The following is a 21,441-nucleotide window of genomic DNA, read 5'->3' as shown; positions in this document are numbered from 1 at the left end:
TTAAGAGTCAACAGGCTTGGGTTTGGATTTGATGAAGTGCATCAGCATTTTGGATGAGTTGCTTTGAAGACCATTTGGTGAAACTAAGCTTTCATGGTAGATACAAGTTATCCTATACTTGACACATGCAGAAAAAACAGGTTTGTTCCTCACGCCGGAGCCGTAAATCTCAGAAAAATCTATGCTCCCATCATTTAAGTTACACAAAACAATGCCGAAAGATGGACAAAATACCAAAAGAACATCACTTTCCGAGATGTAAAGAGGTTGAAAATAACGACCTGGATAAGTGATTTTTTCAGGGACCGGAATTACTGCCAATTTAGTCCAAGATTGAGCATCTCCGTATTCTTTCATTTGCCACACAATCCACTCGAGTGTTCTCCCATCCAGGTAACAAACAGAAAGGCAGTTTCTCAAGACACATAAGTGAGTGCACCACTTTGGAAAACCTATTTCACTACGAGGAGGCAGAGGAAAATGACCATAAGTCTCTTTAGCCAAGTCAAAATAAATAACCACATGATTAACACACCAATTAAGAGTGCATAATCTGCTACTACCAAAAAATTCCCCTTCCTTTTTAACAGCCCGACTAGAGTTGTCACTTGGGAAACCAAATAGGGCTACTGGGGTATCATCAATTTTTCTCCATGTCGAAGTTGGCCCAAATGTATAAATTCTGGTACTAAACTCAAAACCAGATGGCCCTTGCTTCTTTGTAACTGCATAAATTTTGTAACTGTCACTGAGATGATCGTAACCAAAGCCAGAAAAGCGGACTTCGCCGCTGATTTCCGGAGATTCGAATGTGAATCCGGTACAGGGGTTCCACAAGATGGCATGCATGTATTTGAAGGCATCTCCATCAGCCAAGCATAACAATCCATTGCAAGAACCAATGATTCCGTAGTAGTGTTGTTCCGTGAAGCAATCGTTTTTAGTAGGCTCGGAAGGATCATCCAAGATTGAGCGTACGGAGAGAAGTCCGATTCTGCTGCATCTAAGGCCATTTCTGTAGGCCCCAGTGCAATAAGCAATTCGTGGCGTAGTCAAACTTGGAGCAATTAAGCATGAACGACGAAGGTGGTTGCAGGTGAAGTCGGGGGCGGAGATTAGGTTTCTCCATGAAGTGCACACGCTCCTTAGGGAAGCAAGCGTCCTTGCCGGAAGCCTCAGCAAGATTTCGATTATTGTCTCTTCCGGAAGGTCTGTTAACAGCCGCGTTCTTGCCGTGGGACAACTGACCATTTCCAGCCGTCTCGATGCTTTCCTCTCCGCAATCCGCATATCGTCAGCCCAAGCTGCTCACTTTGAATTTGAGTTTATGTTGCAACTTGCTAGATCGATCCATCTATCCATCTATTCTATGCTATTTATATGTAGGTTTTCAGGTTTCATCATTACTTCATTAGCATCTCGATGGGCCCTTTTAATTGGCAGGCTTTTCAATTCAATGGAATCCAAATTGCTAATCCATATTTGATCAAAATCTGAAAATCACATAAATCAACCGATTTGGGTTGTCTATAATTAGATCACTAATCAGTAATTTGTTTAAACAGGAATTGAGAGTTTGAATGCACAAATGAGGATTTCTAACAAACTTTTAAATAGAACTCTTATACTAGATTGCCTTGGACTTCTAACAAAGACCGCATATTAGATATAGTTTTGTTTTACAATTGCATAAATTAAGATAGGATAAAACTTTTCTAAATCGATCAATTAAATATAAACAGCAAAGTAATTTGATACCGTGGTGCACGTGATAATAAACCCTAAATATAATAACTAGAAGGAAAAAAAAAACTAAAATAACTATTATATTATTAAAATATTTTTTTAAGAAAAAACTTAATTCCTTTTGTAAGGAACAACTTCCCTTGCAAAGCTCAAGGTGTGAAATTTGCCGGCAAAGTGCTCCGGCTGAAGCTGCGTTTGCCAAAGCAGTATGACTGATTCATGTGCCTGTGAAACAAACATTTTTATGTTAACTAATTGAAAAACAGGTCATTACGTGCAAAACAAATTTTTTTTTTTGTTAACTAACGTAGCATTTGTTTTTGGGGGCAGTACACGGAGACATGGACAACACTTATTTAAAAAGTGTTTGGAAGTAGAGACATGGACAGTGGACATATTGTCTCGAGACAATTTTTTATACTTTTGTGTCCACTCTTTCAGGAAGGACAATGATGGACACGGGATTTGGAAGAGTGGACACGGACAATTTTATAAATTTTGTTTTCCTTTTTTTTCCACTATTACCCCCTTTTTATTTTTGTTCAGAGATACTTTTTCTTCCTGTTTTTCTTCTATCTCTTTTTTTTACAGGTACTCTCTCCTTTCTGTAGAATTTTTTATTAGGGGTAGATAATTCTTTTCTTTTTATCGTTTTACTTCAATACCATTTTAACCTTATATTATATTATTTAATTTGTAATAAAAATAATAACAAAAATAATTAATCTTAAAATTTTTGAAAGATAAATATTAGCAAAAGTAAAATTGATCTTTTAAAATGCTAAAAAATAATTTATAAATTGTAATTGATTTTATATAATTTAAAAAAAAATCCATTTTTTAAAAAGAAAAATCAATTTTTAGATAAAAAAAATATTTTTTTAAATAAAAATAGATTTTTATATGCAAAAACTAATTGTTTTTTCATGTAAAAATGAATTTTTTTAAAATTAATTTTTTATTTAAAATTAATTTAGCTTATTAACTTAAACAAAATTTTTTATTAATCAAACTCAAATTTATTTTTTTTGTTAATCTTAACCATATGTATTCCTACATATTAATAATAAATTTTAAAATAAAATAATTATATTTATAAATTTTATTTTAATATAAATACTAATATATTTTTTTATTAAAATTTTTTGCCTCTTCAAATATTTTTTTCAAGTTTCGTCTGTACTCCTATGTACTCTCATTTTTTATTAAATTAATTTGTATTGATGTAGAAAATTTGGAATCACAGGGTTATTTTAGTCCTTTCATATAATATTTTAGTCTTGTCCATGTGTATCCAAACATAATACTAGACATTATATTAGTGTCTTGTCCATCGTATCCAAACACAATACACAAAAGATAATTTTTAGTGTCTTCATCCTATTGTTTCCGTTTCAGTGTCATGTTCTGTCCTGTCTCTAAAAACAAACACAGCCTAATAATTGATTATTAGTATTATATTAGAGAAGTGATCATGAACTTGAATTTTACAGTGGTTTTCTATTAGCCTGTGTAGTGTGTACTAACGAGTTCAATCGCATTTTTCTGGTGTGCCCTTGATATGATGAACTTGGATGTAGCTGCTCGATTGCAGTTTAGAAATACAAAAAAAAAAGGCAGATATAATAAGAGATGTATTCATTCTAACTTTGTGCTATTGTCGAAAGTTTTCAATTGCTCTCTCTTGTCTTTTGTGTGGTTCTTCTTCCTCTGCTTTAAACTTTATGTGTACTCAATTTAAATGATTTTATTTTTAGCATAGATGATATTACTTAAGCTGTTTATGGTTCAATTTGCGCCATTGATCCTTGGAGATGATGTAGTTGTTATGCTACTAATAATCTCATTTTTAATTATTATATTATTTGTGCTATGCTATTGTTTCAGAAATTGCATGAGGCGAGTCAGAAAAAGCAATAAGCCTCGAGTGAGGCCAATCAAGTGACACCCTTAACTGAATTGGTTAGGTAAACATCTTTTGGATAAAACATTGAACATGATGTATTTTGTTTTTATATTTCAAAGGTCAGAGGTGTGTTATTCTCTATTTTCTATGACAAGAGATTGTGTAGTAACCAAAGCTACTAAGAACAAATTGAAAGAAATTCATCGAAACAGAATATGAAAATGACTATAAGATTAACAAATAATATATATGGCATTGTTTACAGCAATGTATGATGAAGAAGTATCTCACGTTATTTTAATGTATGAAATTATGCAGGGTATACTCATGTACGTAGCTGAGAATATAAGAGTTTCATTTAACATATTCTTCAATATGCCATGCACGTAAGTCTTGCCTGGCACACAAATTGTTTCTGCACTCACATATTCTTTTAATGAATGATTTGCTATTTGTTATATTTTTATTCTGTGATTTGGTGTTCTGATCTGATAATCACTTAGTACACAATTATTAGCATAATTTTATAATGATATATATACAATAAAATGGAGAAGAGAATTGATATAAATTACACACTAAGAATTACATTTTTTGAGTATGTATAGATTGATGATCATATCAGTTAAATAATAGATTCATGGACCGAACTAGATAATATTCATGCATGACGAAAATTTATATATTTGAATATATAGTATTTATCTATCAATTAATATGGATATATTTTAAATGGAGTTTTAAGTGTCTTTTTTTTTACATGAAAAATAAAATCTAAGAAGTTAATGTTGTGTTAGGAGTCAGTACATTTTGTAATTTGTAGTTATTAATTAGTCATCATTAATATTTTTAATGATGTGCGATTACATCTATTAGTATAAAATTACATACTCTTTTCTTAATAGTTAAATACTGGCTAGATTTTAATGAAAGTGTTGGCCCATAAAACTTTCTCTTTATTTTATTTCAGCCAATCTTTTCCTTTTTCTTTTAAAATAATTTTTTTCTTCCTTATTTCTATATATGAATGTGGTACATGAAGATGAGATAAATGAGAATAAAAAATAAATGAGAGAAAAAAAATCACAAAACATTGATAGGAATTGTATATTAAAAATTGTTTTTTACTGGATGAATTCTTTTATTATATACAAATGATTTTTAAGAAGATTTATAGTGGTAAATAAATCATCCGGGGCATTGTATGCTTTTAGAATCTTTGATCACATACTTTATATTAAATATATTTAAGTACAAATCATATATTAAAGTGATTTTTTTTGGAAGCCATGGCTCGACCGTGTGATCTTTTTTTATAAGATTTGATGCTACTATAGTTTGGGTAAAAGTTGTATGTTATGGAAATTAAATTATATTGCGGTCTCAACAATCATAATGCTTTATTAGAGCTTGATTCTGTAACTTTTGACTCATAACAGAGACCTGTGTAAGATTAGAAACGGACTGCTTGGATAATCACATCTAGATGTGTTTCTAACTGATATATGATTTGAAATTAACTTAATTACTTTTGGTATGAGGTATATTGGTGTAAAGCTGAAAGCAGAAGAGGAAAAATAAATGAAGAATGATGTTTTCATATGTAGAATATTCAATTCATCATCATGCATAAGTTTGTGCTTCAAACTGCAAATGTTTCCGGTTTTAACTTAGGGAACCATGACTTTTCGTTTTTTTTAAGAATATTTTCTTTTTTTTTTTGTTGAAAAATTTTTTTCTTTGTCTCTCCCACCTTTAGTAAACATAGGCTTGGAAGAAGACTTGGGTTTAGAGTCTCTTCGATGATACTCGGTAAGTGATTCAGCCACCACAATAGCTTCATCGACATCTTTAACATTCCTTCTTTGTAGTTCTTGCTTTGCTCAAAGTTAGAGTCCATCAATGAAAAAGAACAATGTATCCTTTAATGCTAAGTTGGAGATTTGAAGCGTGAGAGCAACTGGTTAATTATTATCATTACTACAAACTCCATGGCTAAATTCCTACTAATTATTATTATTATTTGGCAGGTGTTGTGTCCAATTCCTATGCAGAGGAAGCTGCTAGCTAGGTTTCTTAAGCTTATGCATTGAACTGTGTAGATGATTTGGTTGGTCAACTTGAACTGTGTAATTGACTTGGTCAACTTTGGTTTCTAGTTTCTTAGTCACAACATGTACTTGATGACCCATTCTAATTGTATATGTGTTAATATTGCTTACAAACACAGATGGCTGTGAGAAGTGAATTCCTTTACGTAATGGCTAATTGTACTCTTGTGACTTTAACTCTCTCAACTTCTTCCTTACTTCATAGACCACATTTTCAGGAAAAAATTATCTTTTCAACTTCATTTTGAAATCTTTTCATGTGGCTATGTTACAAGGACCCTTTTTCGTATTTATACATTTTTTTTCTCCACAAAAAAGTAGCATTATTAGAAAGGTAGAGACCTGCAGTGCGTGCTTTTATTGCTTCTTCGATCATCCCTTGGTTTTCGAAGTATCTCTCTATTTGTCATAGGAAGTTCTCCACCTCTCGAACGTCCCTCGCGCCCTTGAGCTCCTTTGACTTTTTGGGAGATCAATCTTTGTCGTCTCCCTTATAATGGTTGGTCGAGATTTTGCCTCTTGAATCAAACTCGAACTTTCTCGAATAGTTTCAAGAAATTATCAAACTTCTCTTCGATTTGGAGTATGCTATTTTTTTAAAAAACATCTAGTTCTTTCAATACGTGAGTCTTGAGGGTCTCCTTGTCGTGTTCTATCCTTTGGAAGCGCTCATCCATAGAGGATAGAACATTTTCCAATATCAAAAATCTCTCTTCTAAGAAAAAGTTAGAGTTTTTACCTCTAGACTCACTTAAAGAGCGCACCTTCTTGCTTTTCCATTGAGAATGAATAGTATCCCTTCTCCTTTGAGACTCAACATGCTCCATGGTTACACTAAAAGCCATACCCACAAACCACTTGTACTCCCTCTCAAACCTTGCTCGCTGATACCAAATTGTCACGGCCTTGGACACACTCTAACGCTACAGTACCGGCACTCAAACTTACTCAACCTCTTGAGTTAAGACCAAGTCAACTTAACTCTTAATATTTGGCAAGAAAGCTAAGAATACAAGAGAACACAAGAGAAAGAAAGCTTTGATGGAAAGAAAACTTTATTACTCAAGTATTTGTTACAAATGACTCACTCACCCAAACTCTAACTCTCACTAAATATTCAATCCTACCACAATTCTCTAAATACTTCTAGATTATTCCATACTACTCTTCATACTTCTATATACATCCACATTCTTCTAGAATACTCTATGACCTTCCAAAGTCTTTTAGAATCTTCTAGGACATTTTAAAACGTTTTGAAACCATCTAAATCATTCTCAAACACTCCTGAAAACTATACAAATACCATTAAGTTTGATGAGTTTGAAAAACTCTAAACCAAATTGATGATGATCAAACATTATTAACAGCAAAATTATTAAGCTAATTTTGATTAATGTATTAATTAAAATAATTTTGTTGTGCAGGTTTAATATTGGGCCGAAAATAAATTTATGATGCAAGCCCAAATTACTTTCAGCCCTTGGTTTTGATAATATATGATGAATATGGCTAAGTTGATATTACTTGGGCCCAAATGATTTTTTGATTGCTCCAAGCCCAAGTGTGTTACATGCTTTTCATTTGCTTTGTGCATATTCCAAATTTCATCAGGAAAGCAAATGTTAATCAATTGGGCCAGCTTTAATTTCAATACTACAAGCCCAAGTCTTACAAGTAATGAATGTTTCCAAGCTTGGTCCGAAAACAAAGAAAAATGAAAGCCAAGTGCTTCCAACGGAACCAAGTTTCAACCATGTGATGGATTTCAAAATCTATTACATTGTTAATTAATGCATGGGGAACATGAGAGAGAAAAAATTCAGCTGAAATTGATTGATGGTTATTATGACTTACACGCCACTCTATGCTAGGGAAGTAAAAGCAAGCTATTCTCATTCAATTTGATTAACCACTTTGCTTTGCTTTTCTTTCAGATTTCTTTTATTCTCTCTCATCATTCTCTTCTTCTTTCTTCGGTCCTTAACCAGAGAACCATGGAAGCTACACCAAGCTACTATCACCGAAAAGAAGGAGTTGCATACATCAAGACCATCAAGCTAATGATGGCAAGAAAACATACTAAAATAAAAATGAGCTGTGGCTAAGATACTTACCAAATGTGGTTAGATTTGGTAAGGTTATCTTGAGCTTTTCATGCTCAAAAATGGAAGATGAAGATTCGGCCAGCTGGAAGAGATCCTTGAAGCATGGCTTGTCTTTGATTCTGTTCAACCACCACAGGGAGTAGCTAGAGTGGCGAAGTGATGGTTGAAGGCAGAGATCAAAGCAGATGAAGTCATCATCATCATGAAGCATCAAGGGCCAGAAATCCATCTTGGAGAGCAAGCCAAGGATGGAGAGCTCGGATTGATGAAGAGTGGTGATCAAGGAAGGACTAGAGGTAATTGCATGTTGGTTAATGCATGGTTATCTCTTCTCTCTCTGTGTGGCCGAACCGGTTTTGTTGAAGGAGGAAGATGTTGGTTCGATTTTTGGCTTCAATATGTGGAGGCTCCTCTCTTTTATAATAAGGGTGGACAACCACTGTTTGAGGCAAGGAGAAAATTTGAGAGTACAAGGCACAGAGTTCTCAGAGCTACCTGAGCTAACAGTTTTTCTCTTCTCCTTCAATGTATTCTGTTTAGTATTTTTCTGTTTAATTTTGTCATGTCTTGAGTCTCATGGAAAAAAGGCAAACAGTGAGGTTTGTAATGAAAAAGTCATAGAGCGGAAAAAGGCAGAGAGTGCAAAATTGAAAGAAAAAGCCATAGATGTTTAAGAGTTCCTTTGTTCATCTATGTTGTGTTTCATGATTCTGTGGGAATCCCCTTGTAAGTTGGGTTAGCACTTTACAAGTTGTAATCAGATTGATTATAGTGAAATTCCATCATGTTTGTGATGGAGACTGGATGTAGGCTGCACTGCACTTAGCAGCTGAACCAGGATATATCTGGGTGTAATCTTCAACTCTTCTCTCCTACCTTTCTGTTTCTACTGTACAGGGGCAAAAACGAATATTATCTCGTGCCAAGTGACGAGACAAAAAGAAAAGTCTCGTGGCAAGGGACGAGACAAAACAAAGTTGCTCGTGTCCAGTGACGAGCAAAAACAGAAAAGTCACCTCTGAGTTCAGCAAGTATAGTCAAGCAAGAAGGGGCTAAGAGTCAACCCCCCCTTCTCTTAGCCACTGAAACCATCAATTGGTATCAGAGCTTGGTCTCAAAGAGATCAAGCTTTGCAGCTTGGAGTAAAGATCCTCATGGGAGAAAACAGTGGCGCAAATGTGGTGTCCTATAATCTAACTGAAGGTCAATCAAGCAACAGACCCCCTCTTTTCAATGGGAAAAACTATACCTATTGGAAGGAGAGGATGAAGATATTCGTACAAGCAGTGGATTACAGACTTTGGAAGATTATCCTCGAAGGGCCTCAATTTCCAACTACCACAAGTGCAGAAGGAGTTGTTTCTCTCAAACCAGAAGCAAGATGGACCGAGGAAGATAGGAAGAAGGTGGAGTTAAATGCCAAGGCAATAAATCTGCTCAACTGTGCTATAAGCTTCGAGGAGTACCGACGGGTATCAAGATGCACAACGGCAAAGGAAATCTGGGACAAATTGCAAATCACCCATGAAGGAACCACCATTGTCAAGAAGACTCGGGCAGATATGTTAAACAGAGAGTACGAAATGTTTGCAATGAAGGAAGGAGAGTCCATTGATGAACTGTTTGAACGGTTCAACTCTATCATTGTTGGCTTAGATGCTCTTGGAATCACACATTCAGAATCTGTGCTAGTGAGAAGAGTGTTGAGATGTCTCACAAAAGAGTGGGAAACAAAAGCTTTGATTATTTCTGAAAGTAGTAGTTTAGACTCCATGACACTTGATGATTTGAGAGGAAATCTTCTTGCCTTTGAAAATTCTTATTTGAAAAAAGATACAAAAAAGAAAGGAATTGCTTTTTCTTCTGTGACTAACCCTCTGGATGATGAATCCAGTGATAATTCCTCTGAAAATGAGTTTGTGTTGTTTGCAAAAAAATTCAGGAAAATGGCTAAGCTCAAAGGCAAAGGCAGCAGCTCAAGGAGAGTGAAGAAAGACTTTAGCAAGGTAACTTGCTACAATTTCAAGGAAAGAGGACACTTCAAATCTGATTGTCCCAAGCTGAAAAAGGAGGAAAAGCCGAAAAGAGGAAAGAAGAAAGGACTAATGGCAACTTGGGAAGACTTGGAGAATGACTCTGATGATGATGATGAAGGAACAGAGTCCAAGTCAGAAACATGTCTCATGGCAGACCACATAGAACAGGTAGTCTTTCATAACCCTAACACTGAAGATCTTCATCTTATGATAGACCACCTTTCTGAAAAAATAAGATGTTTTCTGCTGGAAAATCAAGAACTTGAACAGCAAATTACCATTCTTAAGGCCGAAAACAGTTTTCTAAAAGAAAAAGTGAGAGAGGCCGAAACTGCTTGTGATCTTGTTGAAGAAAATAAGCAGTTAAAAGCCTAAGTTAGGAGCTGTGAAAGTAACCATTGTGTTCTTGCATATGTGGACTGTTTTAAGCAAAATGAAGAGTTGCTTAAAGAGGTGAAAAGACTTAAGGAAGACTTAGCCAAGTTTACACAAAGTTCTAAAAATCTTAATCAAATTTTGGCTAGTCAAAAACCTCTCTATGACAAAGCTGGTTTGGGGTTTCATAAATCTGAAAAATCACATTTTGAAAATATTGCTTCATCATCTAGTGATACAAGATTTCAAGACCCCACCTACTTTGACAAAACAGCAACTCCAAGATTTTGTAGGCTATGCAATAGAAATGGACACTTTCCCATTCAATGCTTTTTCGGTGAAAGAATGGTTGGTGACAAAGTTTATAAAATTGTTTTTGATTACAATGGCTTAGGACATAGAAGATGGTTTAACGTAAAAGGATCCAAAAAGATTTGGATACCTAAGGTTACTTAAGCTTGTTTTGTAGGTGTGCCTAGCATCCAAAAGAGAGGAAAACATGTGGTATATGGACAGCGAATGCTCTAGGCATATGACCGGAAAGACAACCTTCTTCATAAAGCTTGATGAATATGATGGAGGGCTTGTCACCTTCGGTGATGACGCTAAAGGAAAAATTGTGGCTGTTGGGAAAGTGGGTAAAAATTTCTCATCTTGTATAAATAATGTTCTCCTTGTACATGGCTTGAAACATAACTTACTTAGTGTTAGTCAACTTTGTGATTTGGGTTTTGAAGTTATTTTTAAGAAATCTGTTTGTATAGTTGTGTGTGAGAAAACTGGGAATGTTCTTCTTGAAGCTAAAAGATGCAACAATGTGTATGGATTAACTCTTGAGGACTTAAAGGAACAAAATGTAACATGCTTTACTTCTTTTGAATCTGAAAAATGGCTGTGGCATAGAAAGTTGGGACATGCTAGCATGTATCAAATTTCTAAGCTAGTCAAAAGAAATTTGGTTAGAGGTATTCCAAACATCAAGTTTGACAAAGATCTTACTTGTGACGCCTGTTAATTAAAATCCTCTTTTAAATCTAAAGATGGAATCTCAACCAAAAGGCCATTGGAAATGTTACATATTGATCTCTTTGGTCCCACTAGAACACAAAGTTTAGGAGGTAAACACTATGGCCTTGTAGTGGTAGATGATTACTCTAGATTTGGTTGGGTACTTTTCCTTGCTCATAAGAATGATGCCTTTCATGCCTTTTCAACTCTTTTTGCAAGAAAATTCAAAATGAAAAGGATTTAAAAATTGCCTATTTGAGAAGTGATCATAGAAAGGAATTTGAAAATCAAGATTTTGAAAAATTTTGTGATGATTTAGGAATTTCTCATAACTTTTCATGTCCTAGAACTCCCCAACAAAATGGGGTGGTTGAAAGAAGGAATAGAAGCCTTCAAGAAATGACTAGGGCTATGCTATGTGAGAATGAGATTCCTAAATTTTTGTGGGCTGAAGCTGTGAACACAGCATGTTATATTTTGAATAGAACAATCATTCGAAAAGGGCTAAAGAAAATCCCTTATGAGCTATGGAAAGGAACCCCTCCAAATCTTAAGTATTTTCATGTTTTTGGATGCAAATGTTTTGTGTTGAATAATAAAGAAAATCTTGGCAAGTTTGATCCAAAATCATATGAAGGAATGTTTGTTGGATATTCTACCACAAGCAAGGCATATAGAATTTATCTCAAGGAACATAGGACAATAGAGGAATCCATACATGTTACCTTTTGTGATTCTAACTTAATTCCCAGTACTGTGATAGATAATGATTCAGATGGAGAAGGAGCAGGAACAAGCAAAGAGAATCCCAAATCTGTTCAAAATAAAGAATCTGCCAGTCCAGTTTTGGCTCGTCAAATTGAAGGAAAAACATCCATTTTGTCTCCTGAGCAGGCACGAGCAACTGAAACAGAAAAACCACCAGAAACTTAACAAAGCTCTACCCCTGTCCGAAGACCTAGAGAGTGGAAATCCATGAGGGGTTATCCTCATGAATTCATTATTGGTGATCCCTCTCAAGGAGTAACCACGAGATCCTCCACCAAGAGGCAAACCGAACCTAGCAACTTTTCTCTCTTGTCACAAATAGAGCCCAACAACGTCAAACAAGCTCTTGAAGACCCATCATGGGTTAAAGCAATGCAAGAGGAGCTTGCACAATTTGACAAGAATAAGGTTTGGACACTAGTACCTCATCCGGATGGTAAGAAAATTATCGGTACTAAGTGGGTATTTAAAAATAAACTTGGTGAGGATGGACAAGTTGTTCGTAACAAGGCTAGATTAGTGGCCCAAGGTTACGATCAAGAAGAGGGTATAGACTTTGATGAGTCTTTTGCTCCGGTAGCTAGAATGGAAGCAATTCGATTGCTTCTTGCCTATGCCGCCCATAAAGGTTTTAAAATGTTTCAAATGGATGTTAAATGTGCATTCCTTAATGGCTTTATTGATAGAGAAGTGTATGTGGCACAACCCCCTGGTTTTGAACATAAAGAATTTCCAAATCATGTTTTCAAATTAACTAAGGCTCTTTACGGTCTTAGACAAGCTCCAAGAGCTTGGTATGAAAGGCTTAATGCCTTTTTGTTGGAAAATCAATTTCAAAGGGGTACCACCGACACTACATTATTCATTAAAGCTTCTAATGATGACATGCTCCTTGTTCAAGTTTATGTTGATGACATTGTATTTGGTTCGGCCAACATTTCCTTGTGTGAAGAGTTTGGAAAACTCATGACTAGTGAGTTTGAAATGAGTTTAATGGGAGAGCTTACTTTCTTTCTTGGCCTCCAAATTAAACAAACTCCTAGTGGCACTTTTATTTACCAAGGAAAATATGCAAAAGAGCTTATCAAAAGGTTTGGCCTAGAAAACTCCAAATCAATGGGCACTCCAATGCATCCCAATACTAAACTTGACAAGGATGATGATGGCCAAGATGTGGATGAAACAAGGTATATAGGAATGATAGGTTCACTTATGTACCTTACCTCCTCTAGACCGGATATAGTCCAAAGTGTGGGTGTATGTTCAAGGTTTCAATCTCATCCAAAAGAATCCCACCTTACAGCTGTTAAGCGCATCATTAGATATATTAAAGGAACGTGCAATTATGGCTTATGGTATCCTAAATCTGATGACTTTTGTGCAGTAGGGTTTTGTGATGCAGATTATGCGGGAGATAGAGTGGATAGACGGAGCACATCCGGCATGTGTTGCTTCCTTGGAAGCTCACTTAACATGTGGTCAAGCAAGAAACAAGCCACAGTAGCTCTATCCACAGCTGAAGCTGAATATGTTTCCGCATCTGCTTGTTGCTCACAATTAATTTGGTTAAAAACTCAATTGGAAGATTACAAATTAAAAATCAATAGTATTCCTTTATTCTGTGACAATATGAGTGCAATAAATATTTCAAAAAACCCTGTTTTGCACTCAAGAACCAAGCACATTGAGATAAAATATCATTTCATTAGGGAACATGTGCAAAAGGGTACTATTGATATTCAATTTGTGAAATCTGAAGATCAAATTGCTGACATTTTTACAAAACCCCTCTGTGAAGACAGATTCTGTATCTTGAGAAAAAGTTTGGGAATGTTTGATTTAAGTTTCATTGAAAATATGTGAATATATGACTCTGTTCAGTTTTTGCTCGTAGGTTTGGACGAGAAACAATTAATGGCATAAAGGAGGAGCGGTGGTCTAGGGGGAGACAACGCAGAATTCAAATTTTATGGGCTCCACAAAAATTTCTTGACCCCACAATAACAGTTTTGTTAGTTATCTCTCTATGCAAATAAGAATCTTCTTCCTTGTGTCATCATATCTTCTTGGAAGTAGTTATTGTCAAATCAAATCCCTCACTCCATCTAATCCCTTGATTTAAGGCAACAACTTTTCAGTTTTGGATTTCAAAAGCAAAAAAGGGGAAATCATTTTTGAGTATTAACCACCCATTATGGTCATTAACCGCCCACTAATGGTCATCACTCTCCATATTCTCTTTCCAAACCTCATTAAATGTGTTCACCCACCTTGTCTCTCTCTCTCCCACTCAATTCGGTTATCACCCCCAACTTTTCATATTTCAATCCTCCATTACCATGAAGAAGAAAACCGCGCCAAGAAAAAGTGAAAGAATTCTTCTCTCTCAAAAACCATCAACACCCCAAACTCACACTCACATCCATATACATTCTACTTCCTCATCATCTCCCTCTCCACCAACCAAACAAACCGAAGCCATGAGACGTAAGGTGGTGGCACAAAAGAGCTCTGGTAGAAGAAGAAGCGGGAAGACCAAGGAGCCCCAAGAGGAAGAAGAGCAAGAATCTCATACTTCTCCCATTCCCTCACCTCCACCCTCATCACCGAAGCGGACTACTCCAGGAAAAAGCTCACAAAAAACTCAAGGGTTTGCACTAAATGACACTACTGAACCTCCAAACCTGGAATCCATGGATTTCAGAAACAAGTATGGCAAGACTCACTCCCACTTTGATCCAAGCAGATTTAACTCTTGCACCTCTTTTGAGTTTCATAAAGAGGTTATGGAGAAGCGTCACTTGTGCACTACCTATCTTGTTAGTCTCAAAAATCTCACCAACAAGGGCATCAATGTCTCTCCTCTGTTCGAACTGCTCAATTGGAAGCCTCTGCTCCTCATCCAGAAACCAGTGTACCCTGGTCTTGTTCGAGAATTTTATGCCAACATGCGGCTCATTGACGGCACCCTTCACTCCTATGTAAAAAGGGTTCAAATAGCCCTTGATGCTGAGACAATTGGAGCAGCCCTGGGCTTCAAGGATGAAGGACCAAGAGCCTACATGGTAGAAAAATGGGACACACAAGTCGGCGTCCCATACAAGACTGTTCTCAAGCACATCTGTGAGAACCTTTCTGGTTTGCATGGCACCATCCCAACACACAAAGCTCTAGGACCAGTCAATGCCCTGCTTCACCGAATCATCACCCATATTCTGACCCCCCAAAGCGGCTCACACAACAGAGTAACATTTTCTGACTGCCTCATCTTATTTGCTTTGGTTACCTCTACTCCTATCTCCTTTGGTTATATTATGATTAGACACATGTGGGATTCTGTTAGAAGCACCAGAAAGGCTAACTTGCCTTATGGTATGTTTTTAACAAGAATTTTTGAGTACTTTAAAGTTGATTTGTTAAATGAGGCTGTAGAAAACATAGTGTCTTCAATCAGAGGAGCAGGTGCATCTAAGGAAACCAAAGGGCAAAAATCTGCTGCATCAGAAAGTGACTATGAGGGCAAGCCCAAATCTTCCAAAACAATCAAGTCCATCAAACAGATTTTGGGAGAATTTTCAAACATGGCAGACCTGATGTTCCGCTCTCACAAAGAAGCTCGCAAGCAAGCCTATGAGAGTGAGAAAGCTTGGAAAAATTGCAAGGAACGGGTCAACCTCATGATGGAACGTTTTAAGGAAGATTTGGGGGATGATAGTGAAGAAGGCAATGATGAAGAAGATGTTAATTTCTCTGATGATTAGTGACTGTTTTATTCTGTTTGATATTGGCTCTATTAGGCTCAATCTTTCTTTTGTTGAGCATGACTTGATACTCCCTGCTCTAGGATAATTTCTGAGATACTGTGACATACTCTTGCTACTCTATTTTGAATATTTTGTTATGTTTAAACATGTTTTGTGCAGGTGCCCCCATGATGACAAAAGGGGGAGGAAATTTTGAGTTCCAAAATTGAAACTGGAACGAAACAGGGGCTGGAATACAGGGGAGCAGGGGATGAAATTTTCAAAATAGAAAATTCATGATCACCCTTGTTCAAAGAATGTTTATTGCATTCATTTTGGATGCTGCTTAGTTTATCTTGATTAGTTAATTTGGCATTTGGATATAATGATGTTGATTTTAATGCCTGGTTGTTAATTCATCATTGATAGACTTATTTGGTTTGAAAATATATTTTTAGCAGTTCCTTTAAACTAGAGAAACACATTGAAACCGCTGTATGTTGAACATGTGCACCTCAAACATTTTCTGTTTCATTCTGTTTTGCTCTGATTCCTTAACAGGTGATGTTTGGAAATATTTGGATAAGTCTTTTATTGTATGAAAATGTTGAGCAGTAAATCAGTTTATGATATCAAATGAGTTTTGATTATCAATTAAAACTGCTCATAAATCAAGCATTTAGCATCATAAAACATGCTAAATAACATTGTTACTTGAAGCTTGATTTGAAATGTTACAGGTTAGAGCTTCCCATGGTAAGATAAGCATACATCAAGGGGGAGCAATGTGACATTTTGAAAGGGGGAGAAATTCAAAATCAAAGGGAGTAATCCCTACTCAATTTCTAAATTTCTTCCATTTCAATTTTAATAATGTTTGTCATCAAGGGGGAGATTGATGAGTTTGGAAAACTCTAAACCAAATTGATGATGATCAAACATTATTAACAGCAAAATTATTAAGCTAATTTTGATTAATGTATTAATTAAAATAATTTTGTTGTGCAGGTTTAATATTGGGCCGAAAATAAATTTATGATGCAAGCCCAAATTACTTTCAGCCATTGGTTTTGATAATATATGATGAATATGGCTAAGTTGATATTACTTGGGCCCAAATGATTTTTTGATTGCTCCAAGCCCAAGTGTGTTACATGCTTTTCATTTGCTTTGTGCATATTCCAAATTTCATCAGGAAAGCAAATGTTAATCAATTGGGCCAGCTTTAATTTCAATACTACAAGCCCGAGTCTTACAAGTAATGAATGTTTCCAAGCTTGGTCCGAAAACAAAGAAAAATGAAAGCCAAGTGCTTCCAACGGAACCAAGTTTCAACCATGTGATGGATTTCAAAATCTATTACATTGTTAATTAATGCATGGGGAACATGAGAGAGAAAAAATTCAGCTGAAATTGATTGATGGTTATTATGACTTACACGCCACTCTATGCTAGGGAAGTAAAAGCAAGCTATTCTCATTCAATTTGATTAACCACTTTGCTTTGCTTTTCTTTCAGATTTCTTTTATTCTCTCTCATCATTCTCTTCTTCTTTCTTCGGTCCTTATCCAGAGAACCATGGAAGCTACACCAAGCTACTATCACCGAAAAGAAGGAGTTACATACATCAAGACCATCAAGCTAATGATGGCAAGAAAACATACTAAAATAAAAATGAGTTGTGGCTAAGATACTTACCAAATGTGGTCAGATTTGGTGAGGTTATCTTGAGCTTTGCATGCTCAAAAAGGAAGAAGAAGATCTCGGCCAGCAAGGGAGATTCTTGAAGCATGGCTTGTCTTTGATTCTGTTCAACCACCACAGGGAGTAGCTAGAGTGGCGAAGTGATGGTTGAAGGCAGAGATCAAAGCAGATGAAGTCATCATCATCATGAAGCATCAAGGGCCAGAAATCCATCTTGGAGAGCAAGCCAAGGATGGAGAGCTCGGATTGATGAAGAGTGGTGATCAAGGAAGGACTAGAGGTAATTGCATGTTGGTTAGAAAGAAAAAGCCATAGATGTCTAAGAGTTCCTTTGTTCATCTATGTTGTGTTTCATGATTCTGTGGGAATCCCCTTGTAAGTTGGGTTAGCACTTTACAAGTTGTAATCAGATTGATTATAGTGAAATTCCATCATGTTTGTGATGGAGACTGGATGTAGGTTGCACTGCACTTAGCAGCTGAACCAGGATATATCTGGGTGTAATCTTCAACTCTTCTCTCCTACCTTTCTATTTCTACTGTACAGGGACAAAAACGAATATTATCTCGTGCCAAGTGACGAGACAAAAAGAAAAGTCTCGTAGCAAGGGACGAGACAAAACAAAGTTGCTCGTGTCCAGTGACGAGCAAAAACAGAAAAGTCACCTCTGAGTTCAGCAAGTATAGTCAAGCAAGAAGGGGCTAAGATTCAACCTCCCTTCTCTTAGCCACTGAAACCATCAAAGTTTAATATTTTGAAATTTATCGTGACAATACTCATAGAATCCACTTCATATATTCCAAAATATAAGGAAAAAAATCGTAACAAACGAATAGCTATAATAGAACCAGTAAAAGGAAAAAAAAAAGAAACCAAAAGATAATCATCATCATCAAACACACATCACCAGGTATTGTAAACACAAAATACAAATATGTGATACAGAAAAGATTACAGATCAACAAAATAGAGAACAACTAAATAAAATAATAAAAACAAAAACTCAGCACACGACAAAATAAGTTCAAAAACCGTGGCACATACCAAGAGATGCGACGTAGGGAGGTGAATAAGACGAGACAGAACAAAAGAGGGGCCATTGAACAGGACAGAAAAAGAGGAACCGTTTAACCACGACATGCAACCATAGAGAACTAGAAAGACCCAAAAGCCAATTTGGGATTTGAAAGGCAGAAGAAGAAATTAAGAACAGATACGGAGAGTGACTCGTCAATTTCATTTACATTTATTTACATCGAACAAACCATTAAAATCAATTGAAAACAACGGTCAAAATAACACATGTATTGAATGGGAATATGTTGAATAAAATAAAAGCAACACTGCTCAATAACACATGTATTGACAAACTATATCTATTTGGATATGTTGAATAAAAGCAGAAAAATTGAAAACATTAATTTTTAGCGAAATGTGCATCGAAAATATGGACAGAATAAAATAAAAAATTGAAAATATCAAGAAATAAAAGGTTTAAAAAACTCAAAAATAAAGGAAGGGATGATTATGATTTAATTTGAATTATCACCTCACTCCATATAGGAAACTAGGGATGAAAACATAAATTAAAAGACAGATTGATTCAAACTATAAAAGAGACTTTTTATCCTTAAACTTCCATATATTTATAGTCCAAACTTTAATGAAATCAAGTGTAATCTTGTCTTTTTTTTTATTCTATTTAATAATAACATAAGCACCTACAACTTAAAATGCAGTATTTGAATAGATCATGATCAACATTCACCTCTATTTAATAACTATTGTTATCTTAGCATCGAATTCGAATCAATAGCCTCTGTATAATGCTTCAAAATCTCATGATACTTTTACATTTTGAAGATTCCATTTCTTATATATCGTTGTTTTCCATGAATGAATAGTCATTAATTGTTTTAACAAAGAAACCTTTCTCTAAATAGCCTTGTCATAAATTTTTTTTATACATTGTTTATAATGAGTTTAAAAAGAATGGGGTGGGGTAATCACTATATTATATTGAGGAAGAAATTGAAAAACTAAAAAAAAGCTGATTGTTACATCAACAACAAATATTTCTTTTAATTTATTTTTTTAAATTCAGCCTTTTTGTCTTAAACCGAGTACAATTTCTCATCAGTGCACAAGTTAAAGTGGGAAAAGAATTATTTGACAAGAACAGGAAGAAGAACATACAAAGTATGTTAGAGCAGTAAATTGCAATTGAAAAATAAACATAGTACTGACATAAATAAATTCGATAACATTAATAACCAAGTTGGTAGTGCTAGAAGGCTTCACCAAAAAAAGGTGCAAACATGCTTTAAGAGTCAATAGACTGGGGTTTGGATTTGATGAAGGCGCAACAGTTTTGGATGATCTGCTTTGAAGACCATTTGGTGAAACTAAACTTTCATGGTAGATACAAGCCATCTTATGCCTGACACATCGAGAAAAAAAAGGATGGTTCCCCATGCCTCTGTCAATCACAAAAAAATCTACCCTCCCATCATTTAAGTTACACAAAACTATTCCGTACAATGGACAAAATGTCCAAAGAACGTCACTTTCCGATATGTAAAGAGGTTGTAAATAATGATATGTAAAATAAATGGATTTTTGATGGACCGAAATCACTGCCAATTTAGTCCAAGATTGAGCATCTCCGTATTCCTTCATCTGCCACACAATCCATTCGCGTGTTCTCTTATGCTCGTAACAAGCAGAAAGGCAGTTTCTTAAGACATATAAGTGAGTGCATCGCCTTGGAGAATAATGATCTAAATCTATTTCACTACCAAGAGGCAGAGAAAAATGACCATAAATCTCTTTAGTCAAGTCAAAATAAAGAACCACCTGATTAACACACCAATTAAGAGTGCATAATCTGCTACTACCAAAAAATTCCCCTTCCGTATTATCCGTCCAACAAGAGTTGTCACTTGGGAAACTAAATAGGGCTACTGGAATATCATCAATTTTTCTCCATGACGAAGTTTGCCCAAATGTATAAAATTTGGTACTAGACTCAAAACCAGATGGCCCTTGCTTCTTTGTAGCTGCATAAATTTTGTAACTGTCACTGAGATAATCGTAACCAAAGCCACAAAAGAGAACTTGGCCGCTGATTTCGGGAGATTCGAATGTGAATCCGGTACAGGGGTTCCACAATATGGCATGCATGCCGCAACTAGCAAAACCATCAAAGAAGCATAACAATCCATCGCAAGAACCAACGATTTTGTAGTAGGTTTCGCTACTGATGCTAGCGACTTTAGTAGGGTCAGAGGGATTGTCCAACATTGACTGCATGGAGAAAGACTGAATACCACCATAGAAACCATCGTGATTGCAATAAGCAATACGTGGCGGAGTGATCAGGCTTGGATCGCGTAAGCATGAACGACGAAGGTGGTTGCGGGTGAAGTCAGGGGATGAAATTAGGTTTCTCCATGACCTGCACACACTCCTTAGGGAAACAAGCGTCCTTGCCGGAAGCCTCAACAAGATTTCCATCATCTCTCTTCCAAAAGATCTGCCAGCTGCAGCGTTCTTGCCGTAGGGCAACTGACCAATTCCGTCCCTCTGGCCGCATCATTATGGTCAGTCGGCATAGCTAGCTGCTGTTTCAGTTTGATTTTGTGTATTCTCTTATATTTCTATTTATATTTAGGTTACATGTTTCAATATCATCATTAGCATCTCCATGGATCTTTGGCCCGCCTTCAATAATATAACATCAAAATCTTAAACGGCCCATCCAATAATCTAATCAAATCTAAACTAAATAAGGTTAATATATTGATCAAAATCCCAAGTTTTTATACTCGTGAAATACACGAAAATAAGACCAAATCAAATATATTTATATGTCAAATTTTATAATACCGATATACTTAATAGACAATAAATATATAATTACACAAGCATTAAAAG

The 21,441-nt window shown here is 35.7% G+C and overlaps 2 protein-coding genes across 2 annotated transcripts; both read right to left on the bottom strand.

Annotated features, from left to right (window-relative positions):
* Nucleotides 1–1,290, bottom strand: LOC107611663 (F-box/kelch-repeat protein At3g23880-like). The gene has a single exon (XM_016313566.1). The coding sequence runs from the start codon at nt 1,288–1,290 to the stop codon at nt 1–3; it is 1,290 nt and encodes a 429-aa protein (XP_016169052.1).
* On the bottom strand, nt 19,541–21,226 carry LOC110266107 (F-box/kelch-repeat protein At3g23880-like). The gene has a single exon (XM_021110020.1). It carries the CDS (start codon nt 21,022–21,024, stop codon nt 19,654–19,656), a length of 1,371 nt encoding a protein of 456 aa, XP_020965679.1. The 5' UTR covers nt 21,025–21,226; the 3' UTR covers nt 19,541–19,653.

The sequence above is a fragment of the Arachis ipaensis genome, chromosome B08, assembly GCF_000816755.2.
Source record: "Arachis ipaensis cultivar K30076 chromosome B08, Araip1.1, whole genome shotgun sequence".
NCBI classification, from domain to species: Eukaryota; Viridiplantae; Streptophyta; class Magnoliopsida; order Fabales; family Fabaceae; genus Arachis; species Arachis ipaensis.
This window is presented reverse-complemented; position numbering and strand designations above follow the sequence as displayed.

Bases quoted from the DNA above. Each gene is read 5' to 3' on its own strand.
- LOC110266107 (XM_021110020.1), bottom strand. From the start codon at position 21,024: ATGATGGAAATCTTGTTGAGGCTTCCGGCAAGGACGCTTGTTTCCCTA.
- LOC107611663 (XM_016313566.1), bottom strand. From the start codon at position 1,290: ATGCGGATTGCGGAGAGGAAAGCATCGAGACGGCTGGAAATGGTCAGT.